Here is a 12,837-nt window from a genome sequence, read left to right on the forward strand (position 1 = left end):
GGAGGTGAAGTCTTAGAGGACTGAGCCCTTGCTTTGTGGAACCTGATGCTGTCTCCAGTAGATAGTGTCAGAATTGAGTTGAATTGCAGGACACTCAGCTAGTGCCTAAGAATAGCTTGTTGCTGGTGAGGGAATCAAAACCCCACACATTGTCATTGTTGGGTTCAGATCCTTTTAATATTAAAATGTAAACACCTTGTAAGATCTCAAGTTGTCATTTTGCCTGGAGACCAAGCTTTATATCAAAAAAATAAATCTCCAGAGTAGAATTGGAGAGAAACATGCCAGAAATAATTTTGTGTTACTGGTTACCTGCTTAGAATGTCAGCCCACCTGAGATTCTGTTTATTAGTAACCCTCAGCTTACGACCCTATTGGTTCTTGATGACAGTTGAAAACTTGGCTATATTTCCATTCCTGGAAACATTTCAAAATATGAATACTAAAACATGTTAAAAATAAAACAACTATATGCTTTTACATAGATAACAAATATGTAAAACTAAACATTTAATATAAGAGCCCCTTACAAGTCAGTACTCCTTCTAAGGGAGTTTTCTTCACTGTCTCAATTGTGTGAATGATTCCTAAAACTTCGTTGATGAATGCTGTGGGATGGGCAGCATCCGTGGTGCTTACTGACTGGTAACTCCCTCCAAGCACAACTCCAAACTGCCAGCCAGCTGCCCTGACCTTACATGGTATGTATGGGTTCACCTGTAGTTCAGGGTCACACCAGTCCAGCTTTTGTTGGTGGGGAGCAAAATTACAAGTTTTGGTTGTTAGTTCAGGATTCTTATTTACCTGAAGACAGGTTATTTTTAATAATTAAGAAACACAATATTATTTATTTTGATCCTTAAATTTAAAATAGCCCATTTGGCCTGTATCTACATATATGAAAGTATGATAATTATTTAAATAACTAATATTTTAGTCTTACCTAAGATAAATTAACATATGTTCATAGAATACTGTTAATATACACCTACTTACCTCTGCTCTAAGTCATAGTGCTTGGTGTGGGGACTTTGAAATACATGTCTGGCTCTTTCCCCCCCCCCCCCCCCCCCCTTTTCTGATCCAGAGCAGAAGTCAGATTAGAGACGCTACAAGTTAAAGCCACTGACTTCTAATTCCCCTCCCGTTATAGGCTAGAAGTTGTAATAAATTAAGTCTGATTGAGCAATGCTGATTTGGCTAAATGTAGTTGTAATTGTCACCAATTAAAAAGTTAATTGACATCAAAATATAAGTACAAGATAGCCAACTGTATTAGTTGGATTGGGCTGTCATAACAAAACACCGTAGACTGGGTGGCTTAAACAACTGAAATTTATTTTCTCATAGTTCTGAATGCTGGATGTACCAAAGCAAGGTCTGGCAGGGTCTGTTTCTGGTGAGCTCTCTCCTCTTGGCCTGCAGACAGCTGCCTTCTCACTGAGTCCTCAACATGGCTTTTCCTCAGTGCGTGTGCATGGGCAGACAGAGAATTTTCTGCGCTCCTTAAAAGGACACTAATCCTGACTTATCAGCACCCCACCCTTGTGACCTTAGGTAACTTTAATTACTGTAGAGGCCCCATCTCCAAATACAGCTGCTCTGGAGATTCCGGTTATCAATATATGAATTTGAGGAGGACACTGACATTCAATCTGTAACAGCCACATTTTTATGTGTTCTTAGTCGAAGTCAAAAGTTTATTTTGGCTGTTTGGGAAGTATAATAGGGTATTATTTTGGCCACTTTAACAGGAACCAAGTAAAAATTAAGTAAATTATTTAAAAGCTTGAGTGAGTCGTGCCTGGGTGGTTCAGTCAGTTAAGCATCTGCCTTCTGCTCAGGTCATGATCTCAGGGTCCTGGGATCAAGCCCTGCAGGGCATCGGGCTACTTGCTCAGCAGGGAGCCTGCTTCTCCCTCTCCCTCTGCCTGCTGGCCCACCAGCTTGTGCTCCTTCTCTCTCTCTCTCTCTCTCTATCTCTCTCTATATATACTAAATAAATAAAATCTTAAAAAAAAAAAAAAAGCGTGAGCTGATACATAGTCTCTTGTAAGTCAGAGCTGGTAGGGAGTCCTGAGGTCACCTAAAGACTCTGGCTCTTCTCTCCTGTGGCTGTGCCATGCCCTAGGGTGTTGACGAGGTTCGCATCATTGGGTGCTAGCTCACTGCCGTCTCTAACCCATGGGAAGAGCGAGTAGGAGCAAGCAGCTTCCTTTCCAAGGACGTGCCCTGAGGTTGTACACGCCATTTCCATAGACCAGGTCTCTTGGCCATACCTGTGAAAGGGAGGTTGAGAAATGTTGCTGGGGGGTCATTTGCCCAGGTCAGACCCTGAGGTCTTAGAAACTTAAAGGAATAAAGGGAAAACAGATACTGCTGGACTGTTAGCCTTTTCTGTCATAGAGAGTATTACCCTTGAAATTTTATATATGTTGTTAGGACTGACTCATACATTCGAGTATATAGAAACCAGTGGATTATCTTGTATAGGGCTTCAATTTATCAAACTCTCTGGATATTTCCTTTTATTGTAATAACTGGAAAACTGATGTGATTCAGGAATTTATTTTTTAAATTTAAGAATATTTAAATTTAAAGAATTGTAGTTATTTTTGTCAACATAAAAATGAAATGTATCTGAAATTCTAAGTTACTTTTTCTCTAATAAGAGCCTCCTGCCTCAGTAATAACCATAATGTGAAATATTTTTATTTTCTGTCAGGAAATGTAAGTTTAAAATTCAGACATGGGGATCCCTGGGTAGCTCAGAGGTTTACCGCCACCTTCAGCCCAGGGCTTGATCCTGGAGTCCAGGGATCGAGTCCTGCATCGGGCTCCCTGCATGGAGCCCGCTTCTCCCTCTGCCTGTGTCTTTGCCTCTCTCTCTCTCTTTTTCTCTCTCTCTCTCATGAATAAAGTCTTTAAAAAAATAAACAAAAAGCAGACATGTGTTTATTATCATAAAGGGGATATATCTAAGGAGTTGACTATAGCCATATGAAAGGTTCTTTTTTTTAATATTTATTTTAGAGAGGGTGGGGGAGGGAGGGACAAAAGGAGAGGGAGAGGGAAATCTTAAGCAAACACTGCCATGAGCAGAGTCCTACTCGGGCTTGATCTCACTATCCCAAGATCATGACCTGAGCAGAAACCAAGAATTGGATGCTTAATCAGCTGAGTCACCCAGGTGCCCCAAAATCTGATGATTAAGTTTTCTTTCTAATGATTCTCCCTTTGGAGTATCTCTTTCTCTTCTGCAATTAGCCTTGACATGTAAAAATTTGAGCTTGCTGTAACTAAATTTACTGTATATAAGTAATCTATATTAAATATGCAGATCAAGGCTGAAACTAAAACCAAGTCACTTTTTTACATTTAATTACCCTAAAGACCAGCAGCTTTCAAACAGCTACCAGCATAAACCCTGTTTTCAAACAATTTTGCTTCAAATTCCAATAGGAAAAGGTTAAAGCAGAAATATAATTGTGTAGATTTATGTTATAAATTCCAAATTTGTGACATTTACTTCTCACAAAGTTAGCAAAAACAATGAGGCTGCCTTTATAAATGCAGATTTGACATTGATGAATGATAGAAGACCAGCATAGTTTGATAAGCCTAAGTGACCTTTTTGCATCTGTATTTTATTTGGGCTACATGATATTAAGAAAATTCTGATTCTTAACATAAATGGTTGAAAATGGTAGCTTTTTTGTTTTTTTGAGTATAGTTGACACACAGAGTTACATTAGTTTCAGGTGTATACCATAGTGATTCAATTTCTCTGTGCATTATGAAAAATTGGTAGCTTTCTTTGGGACACCTGGGTGGTTAAGTGGGAACGTCTGCCTGTGGCTCAGGGCATGATCCCAGGGTCCTGGGATCAAGTCCCACATTGGGCTCCTTGCCTGTTGTTCTTTTCCCTCTGCCTGTGTCTCTGCCTCTCTCTGTGTGTCTCTCATGAAAAAAAATAAAAATCTTTTAAAAGAAAAAAAAATTGGTAGGTTCTTAAAAATGTATCTCCTCTTCAAATAAACTGATCAAAAGCATAAAAAAAATTTATAGAAAATTTTTGATTCAGTGTGGAATCACCAACAAAATTGGTTGCTTCTTCAGACTTTTCGTAATATAAAAATCATGCAAGAAACACCTGAAAGATTCAAGCTTGGAATAAGTGCTAAGACTCTGTAATATGATAAGCATGTAACATGATCTGAAGTCATTTGCTGCTGCACAGCTTCTCACTCTCATAGGGAGGGACTGGTTTCCTTTGGGAAACATGAAGACACTTACTTCAGCTAACTGTGATACAACCATGGCTGGAAACTTGGGTGTGGTGGGCAGTTAAATATTCTTACTCATAGAAAATCATAGGGAAAGAGTAAAAATTGCTAATTTCCAATACATATACCATATAATGATTTTATTAAAGATAATTCATTGATTTCGACAATTCACTCAGTTCGCTTCAGCAGGTCTTGACTATGACCCTTCAAAGAGGTAGTTTTGAGCATCGGTTATCTTCATACTGAAGATGAATCCAGATAATAAGACAATTAGGACTATTGAGAAGATAGTTCTGTATCTGAACTAAACTTCTTATGGAGAAAAACTAACACAGAATAATCCCATGGAATAATAACATTTAACATTCTTGAAAATCTTCCCCCCAATTTTTTTAATGCAAAGATACTCTGTGGGTCCATGCCATACTCTTAAAAGTAACTGCTTCTTAGGAGGAATATTGATTACATCATACCAATACCTTGTGAATAGAGACTAAATTCCAGTATACTTTTTTACTTCACAAATAACATTTTTTGATTTGGCTAAAGAAATAGCTAAGTATTTGCGCTAGGAAATTCTTTTTTTTTATTTTTTATTTTTTTTAAGCCTGAGGAATTTCTGTAAGGTCTACACTTCGTAACCTCTTTTTTATCGCTCCTTTCTCATGTGCTATGAAGGTGCCAGCAGATAGAGTGAAACAGGTTTACATTCATGGTCTCTTTATCGTCAATATTTGTCCTTTTCCAGTATTTCCCTTATACTCTTTTCATACTGTGAAGAGAGACCCAGAGTTGTTGCTGAGTGGCTGTTGTTGGATGGTGGCTGTCAGTAAGCAGAGTCAAAACTACTTTTCATCCCTAGACTATCCTATTGTGGAGTCTTTGGGAGCAACATCTTCAAACTAAGTTTCAGAAAAGCAGAGAAGTGGCTAATGGTGTCTCTGCCGGCCTGCAAGCAGCTGCTAGTTGAGGGAGGGCTCTTCTGTCTTGTAGCTGTTGGTTGGCTTCAGGCAGCTACACTAGGTAATTGGTGTCACCACTGCTAAATTGACAGACACGCCGAAGGAATTTGTGTACTAAGGTACTATCACTGGAAGAAACTTGGATTGGTTTATTTGTTGGATTTTATTGTTTTTAAGGAATACACATTGCTTATGACATGGGAATGCTATTTTGAGAATTGAAGTAGAGAACATGTTTAACTGTGTCTTTGTTGTTCTTTGCCTGAACGTGTTAAAATAAATATATTCTTTGTTATTGGCTTCTCATAGGAAGAATATGAAGAACTGCTTCGTTATGCCATTGTGACTCCAAACGTTGAATCAGATGCTTCACAGCCATGTCATTCTAAGGGAGAAGTGGTACCAGATGTTAGGGTTCCTACTGTAATTGATGATATTCTTCATAATCAAGGTTATGTATATTTTTTTATCTCTTAATTTAAGATGTTACTGAGCTCATTAATGCTATTGACCTATGATTGTGAAAATGTTTCGCCAGTGATTCTTCTCAGTCAGTCCTGTGTATCACTATCATCTGGAGGAACTTTTTCCATTTCATGTGTTTCTCTCTCTTACGTGACAGCTGGATTTTTATGTGAATTTTGTTTGAGTGCTACTTATATGAAAAATAATAATTAAAGCAACACAGTAGTCATTGTACATTCCTCAGTGGAGTATACTGCACCTCTGCTTGTTCCAATCGTTAGATACCAGGATTACCTTGGAAACTAAATGTCCAAGGCCCCAAATTAAAGGTGGTCCATAAGTAGCCCTCAGAACTTTTTAAGTTGTGCTCGGCTTTGGCAGCACATATACTAAAATTGGAACCATACAGAGATTAGCATGGCCCCTGCGCAAGGATGACACGCAAATTCGTGAAGCGTTCCATATTTTTGGCAAATCGAACTCCAATAAAAAATATACAAAAAAAAACCTCTAAGAAGAGATCCTTAGAGTTATGCCTATTGTTGATAACTGCCCTTTGCTGGGGCATGGTTGGTAGCATTTCTGTGAGTATGGAAGACTGTTTGAAATCACCACAAAGGTGAACCCATTTTGGACTATGTCAGTGACAGTACTGAAAGCTAACACAAACCAGAATGTATATTGATAGATGAATGAAAGCTGGAGAAAGGAGGGTAAAACTCCTTCCACCTATCCATTCCTTATTCACTAAAGTGCAAGATTCCAAACAGCTCACTAAGTAAATATTACTTAAAAGGGCACAGAAAGGTCCCCTAAGATGGCCCTGGCAATGGGCGGTTGTCAACAATAGGCATAACTCTGAGGATCTCTCCTTGAAGGCACATGATGCAGCCTAATCGGAGTCAGCAGGCTCTTGGGTTTCTGAGAAATTGCAGCCCTGATATTTGGTTCCTTTCCCTCTGTAGACCTGGAGTTTTCATTGCTCGTCTGTCCTCCGCCTACTGCAGTGGATCAAGGGCAGAACATGCCACTGAAACATTCTAACACTGAATATTTTCTGCCTAAATTTTAGTTGATCCTCAAGAGATAGGACACTGGGATTTGTTCATTTTACATCGTGATCTTGACCATGATCCTGACCTCAGCCTGTAGTTCCTACTGAGCAAACCCAAAGTGCTGCGTACTCTTATAAAATATGTAAATAGTCAATCCATGTGTTCACCCTCTGTGCCTCTACCAAAAGCTTGTTTCCTTTTCCACTGGCTGCAGTCCTACTGTATTGTTGTTCCCAGAGACACAAAGTGGGAGTCCTTTCCTTGCCCCGGCTTGCCAGCCTTTCAGGGACATCAATTGGAATTTAAAACCCTTGTTCTGGACAGCCTGGATGGCTCAGCGGTTTAGCGCCGCCTTCAGCCCAGGGTGTGATCCTGAAGACCTGGGATCGAGTCCCACGTCAGGCTCCCTGCATGGAGCTTGCTTCTCCCTCTGCCTGTGTCTCTGCCTCTCTCTCTCTCTCTCTCTCTCTCTCTCTCTGTCTCTCATGAATAAATAAATAAAATCTTAAAAAAATAAAACCCTTGTTCTTCTGTAGCATGCAAGTTAGTATTCATTCATTCATACTCTGCCTTTTCCACAAAGAGTTCGAGATCTAAGCTCACAGCAGGCAGTGAATTTACATATCCCAATTCACACATAGCCATGGTTGGAATATATGCATTTATCATCCCATTTGCTGTTACTTGGTATAAGCAGGGTGTATTTTGAAGTTGGCAGAGTATTTGTAAGCCTCCAGCACAGCCATTCTAGTGAAGTTTTCCTCTGTTTTTTTTCTGCCGTGTATTGACTAAGTCCCTGTTCTGGGGGAACCAGTGTCACTTTAGTTTGATTGCAGCTAGTGAAAAGCCCCAGGCCCCTGGAAACAACCAGTGTTGTTAGTGTAGCTCCTAAGTTCTAATGCCAGTCATCCACTTAGTCTCTTAGCGTGGACTAAATGCTGCAGTAGGCTGCATTCTCTTTCAGCTCTGTTTGGTGGGTCAATTTGAGCTTAACTAGTGATACAGTAAGACTTTTTCTAGTCTCAGACTTTTTCTTTCTTCTTGTTCTTTGTCTTGGTGTCCCTGTATCCCCAGCAGTTGTATTTTGCTTGCTCTAAAGTTGTAGACACTGTTACCTTCTTAAATTAGCTATGTGTCATTAGACCTTTGATATGAGTAGTTTGGTTTAATTAAAAAAATTTTTTTAATTCTTTTCAGCAGGAAATAGCCCTGTAGTAAGAGAAACAAGGATGGAAGTTGGGAAAGGATGTGATTTGAATATTTCAAGTCATTCAAAGACAGATGGTATGCCTTTGCCTTACTTTGTTTTTATTAATATATAACATTGTATGGTTTGGTGAATATTATTTGTGTAATAAGAGGAATAATTTCACCATATTATTTATTGGCAGGATTCTTTAATGTTGCTGTTGCTAATCTATTAACTAATCTTATTTAAAGTAATTTCATAAAATTCCAAAATAGTACAATTAAGACAGGTTAGTGTATTATAGTGTATGGCATCCTTTCTTAAAACTGCTAGGTTAGCAGGCAAATACTTTAAAAGAATTAATGGAATGTCAGAGAGCTTGGCCAATTTAAGTGTTTTTATGAACCAGGGCATTATTTCCCAACATTCAGGCATTTGTGTACCAACTTAATGATTTTTGTCCTATCTTTATATCACTTGTTCTATCATTTTTTGGTTTTCTTCAGATATATTTATTTTTAGCTTAAATTCATTAAAAGGAAAATTGGTGTGTGTCATTACTGATTATAGGATAAAACTAATACACCCTTTTTATAAATAGAAAACAGTCGGTAAAAAGCAACTCAGACAAAATTATTAAGTTTTGGTTGAATACTGCTAGTGGTGGTGGTTTCAGCCTGAAGTTTGCTTTTTCTTTGTTGAAAGGAGAGATTAACTTGTGTTACAGAGATTATAAAAGCAAACTAGTACCAGATTGAAACTTTTTCTTTGACATAGAATGATTGAAATAATTAAAATAGGACACTTTGCTTGCCTTGTGACTCGATGTTATATGACATATAGGCCATTTAAGCCACCACATAAAGAGTGCCTCTATCCTTTATTTCCTCACTTGTAAATAAAAGGCTTGGGCACTGTACTCCCCAAGGGATATTTCAAGTACTTCATTTAGGTCATTCTATTTTGTAAAAGGTGAATAAATGTTTAAAAATTTTTTAAAAAGCAGTGCCTCTTGCTTTTCCACAAGTGCAACTCTTGTTAGTGAAAGAGAACATTCATGTACTCAGTCACTCTACTTTATTCTTTGGGTTTATTCTTCAGAATACGTAGGTAGTGTCTCATAGTTGACTAGCCTGAACCATTTGTTGATAAATTTTTTATATAAAAATATATATTAGGGAATGATTATCCTTTTTGCAAAACATTCTTGGTTTACTTTTAAGTAAGTTCCTGTAGTAGCTTTACCTTTGTTTGACTCATCTCATTCACTAAGGAAGACAGGGGGGCCTTTTAATCTTGGTTATCAGGACTCTCCTAAGAAAAGCAAAATACGTGAGAAATGATAAACGGTCTCTAATTCCAACGTGCATGTGTGATAAAATAGTAACCTTTCCTACTTTGTGCTTTTTAAAGGTAGATGCCAGTTTTTCTGGCTCTGGCTTTCACCCCTACCTCCACCCCCCACTCTGCCACCATGTCTATGGGCAGAGGATGGGAATTATGTATATATGGATATATATAGAGATGTGTATATATTTTCACCTATATGTTGAAGGCTAACAGTGTGCCTTACAGCTGATTATCTGATACAACTAAACTACTAGTCTCTTTCTACTTATAGAGTTGAATTTTGGTGGTTTTAAAACCCATACCAGTGTTTTACGTGAAGTAATAATCACCTATATACAACCACCAGGACCTTGGTTAGTTGCCTCTTTCTGCACCTGTTTCCTCATCAGTAAAGTGGAGGTAGTAATGCCTGACTCTTTTGGCAGCATATAATAGGAGAGTTCATCTTTCTTTCTTTTTTTTTTTTTTTTAAGATTTTATTTATTTATTCACGAGAGGCACAGAGAGAGAGAGAGAGGCAGAGGGAGAAGTAGGCTCCATGCAGGGAGCCCCACGCGGGACTCGATCCCGGGTCTCCAGGATCACACCCTGGACTGAAGGTGGCGCCAGACTGCCGAGCCCCCCCCCCCCCCCCCCCCCCAGCCCCCGGCTGCCCAGAGCTCATCTTTCTAACACTATTACAGGAACATAGCAAGCACTTAGTAAATGTTAATATGGTGATGCAGATGAGAATAACTTTAGCTCAGGCTGGACCTGGATATATGAAGTATCTTTGTTTGGGATAGAGGTCCTTTTTTGTGGGGAGGGAGTATAGGAGGCACCTTGTGCTGGTTAGTCCTGAATCAGTGACAATACTGAAATTACAGTATTAATTTCAGACTGTGCTCAGTTCAATTTAAAAGTACACTATAACGGGATGCCTGGATGGCTCAGTGGTTGAGCGTCTGCCTTTGGCTCAGGTTGTGATCCCAGGTCCAGGGATCGAGTCCCACATCGGGCTCCCTGCCAGGAGCCTGCTTCTCCCTCTGCCTGTGTCTCTGTTTCTCTCTCTGTGTGTCTCTCATGAATAAAATTTTAAAATCTTTAAAAAGTACACTAAAAGGTCATTTCTCTGCATTTTGCTCCACCTCTGTAGGTAACTGACATCTTACCCTCTATTAGAACTCCTTACATTTGGGTTATCTTTTCTCCAGCCTGACCACCACACCTTTCCCTCCTCTCCAGGGTCATCACCAGTGTCATCACCAAGGAAGCCCTCACACCCAGTCATGGATTTTTTCAGTTCTAACCTCTTAGGTGACTCTTCCTCACCAGGGTCTATTTCTAGTCATGCAGACGTCCATGAGATCGTTGTGAGCGATTTTCTTATTTCTGATGAAAACCTTCAGAAGATGGAAAATGTACTTGATCTTTGGAGTTCAGGACTTAAGGTATTATGCTTATTCAATTACAGTTTAATATGTAGTATAACAGTTTTGCTCTTGATCCCACTATCGTTCTTTTCTTTGAATCAAAAGATTTTGTGAAAAAAGTCTTTAGTTTCCTGAGAAGATTAGTCCGGTGTTTTAAATCTTACAATTCTCAGTCTGTAATGTCCATACAAATCATCTGGGGATCCTGTTAAGCTACAGCTTGTCCTTGTTGGTCTTGACCAGGGCCTGAGGTTATGCACTTCTAACAGGCTCTGACACTGCTAGTTCAGGACCCATACTTTGAATAGCATACTTTTCAACAGTTGCTGGAATAGTTCTGCAGGTTCCACTGAATTTCTCTCATGTTTTTAAAGACTCAGCCTATGTGTAGCAGAGACCCTTATCGAACCCTTACCATATCATGTCTCTTTTTGTCTGAAACACAGCATCCAGTTTTAGCAACATATATTCATTTTATAGCTGCTTATTAAAGCAACCATAGTGTGTAACTGAGAAGTCTATAAAAACTGATTATTTTGGTGATATTATTGGCCTCTAAATAAAACAGTATTATAGAAATGGCAGGGGTGTTTTGCTATTTAATATATAATGGAGAAGATGACAGTGTTTCTGAGACACAGTTTGAGAAAACTGATTTCACCTTCACAGTGAAATTACTCTAATGAGAGTTCTGTGGCATTTATATTTCTCTATTATTTGAAACCATAAATTCTAGAAATAATACTTTAGTATAATTTTTACCATTTCTTCCATTGGAACAGGTTTCATGCTTCCAGTCATGGTGTAAGTCCATTGGAGTAGCCAGTCATCTAATTTGTTCTACGTTCAGTTAATCATATTGTCACCCAGTTTCTTTGATAACATGATGATTTGGTATTTTTACTTAAGGTAGTTAGTAGGGTGAAAAGGGACCACACTTAACAGTTTGTTGTAAGGTGGCCTTTGTGATAAATAATGTGGGGGAGGAAAGTATCAATCCCCATGGTTTCCATTGTCCGCCTCTATCTAAATAACTTCCTGTCCTATGGCTGAGCCTAGGCCATAACCCTTGCATTTCTTCTTTCCATCTTAATATGGACATTAAAGTCCTGAATAAATAAAGTATCTGTTTACTGGTGGAGGAGACTTGAATTTTTTTTTAAAGGACAACCAGGTTTCATAGAGAGTAACTTAAAATAGGAAAAAAATTCATTTCCCTAGTATGGCAAATATGAACTGAGAAGAGCCGTGACGGTTGAACTTACAAAGGTTCTCATTAGTGGTTTTTGTAAATAGCTCTTAATGTGATTGCTTGTTCTGATTATTTTTAATATTTCTTAATTTCAGTGTAATTTTAAGAAGCAATATTAAACTGCTTAATTGCTGGTATATTTATTTTTTAGACAAATATCATATCTGAACTAAGCAAATGGAGACTTAATTTTATTGACTGGCACAGAATGGAAATGAAAAAAGAGAAAGAAAAACACGCAGCACACTTAAAACAACTGTGCAACCAGATCAACAGCTTGAAGGAGCTGCAGAAAGCCTATGAAGTCTCCATTGGGAGAAAAGATGAGGTCTTCACTTTTATATTTCTTTTTAAGTGAGATGCAGTAAAAATCTTGCTAGGTAATAAATGCCAAGTAATACTTAAATGTATTCAAGTCATACATGATACAAAGGGAAGTTTGCTTCAGAAACTGGAAAAAAAAAAGTAGATGCACAGAAATAAGACATATTTGTCCTATTAAACATTCCAGGGTCATGTCATTTCATCTTTGTCATCAGCTTCAATGTGCTTGAAGTTTTAAAGGTGCATACTACAGGCACCTGGGTGGCCCAGTTGGTTAAGCATCTTCCCTCAGCTCAGGTCATGATCCTGGGGTCCTGGGATGTTCTCTCTCTTGCTCACTTTCTCTCAAATAAATAAGTAAAATATTTTTTAAAAATTAAAAAATAAAAATAAAAGTGCATGCTAAATGTCAGAACACTTAATTTTTCCTTCCGTCTTTTTTCCTGAACTGCTCTTAAGAGAACATCATGGAACCAGCATTACCCACATTTTAAACCGTGTTTTTAGGGGCCATTTTAAGTATCTCATATTTTATCTGT

At 38.4% G+C, this 12,837-nt stretch overlaps 1 protein-coding gene and 1 non-coding gene across 11 annotated transcripts in view; both read left to right on the plus strand.

Annotated features, from left to right (window-relative positions):
* The window catches only part of POC5 (POC5 centriolar protein), a 37,137-nt gene that overhangs the window by 5,214 nt on the left and 19,086 nt on the right, over positions 1–12,837 (plus strand). For 6 of the 10 annotated variants that reach the window (XM_077867873.1, XM_077867879.1, XM_077867886.1 and 3 more), the window contains 4 exons: positions 5,561–5,702; positions 7,969–8,055; positions 10,535–10,740; positions 12,126–12,302. In XM_077867873.1, the coding sequence (XP_077723999.1) occupies positions 5,561–5,702; positions 7,969–8,055; positions 10,535–10,740; positions 12,126–12,302 (612 nt within the window). Of the gene's footprint in view, positions 1–639; positions 702–5,560; positions 5,703–7,968; positions 8,056–10,534; positions 10,741–12,125; positions 12,303–12,837 lie in introns of those variants that run through there. The other 4 variants (XM_077867881.1, XM_077867883.1, XM_077867876.1 and 1 more) reach the window with 4 other exon arrangements.
* Positions 6,081–6,185, plus strand: LOC144304201 (U6 spliceosomal RNA). The gene has a single exon (XR_013371148.1). It is a non-coding gene; the product is annotated as a U6 spliceosomal RNA (small nuclear RNA).

This window comes from Canis aureus, chromosome 2 (assembly GCF_053574225.1).
Source record: "Canis aureus isolate CA01 chromosome 2, VMU_Caureus_v.1.0, whole genome shotgun sequence".
Classification (NCBI taxonomy): domain Eukaryota; kingdom Metazoa; phylum Chordata; class Mammalia; order Carnivora; family Canidae; genus Canis; species Canis aureus.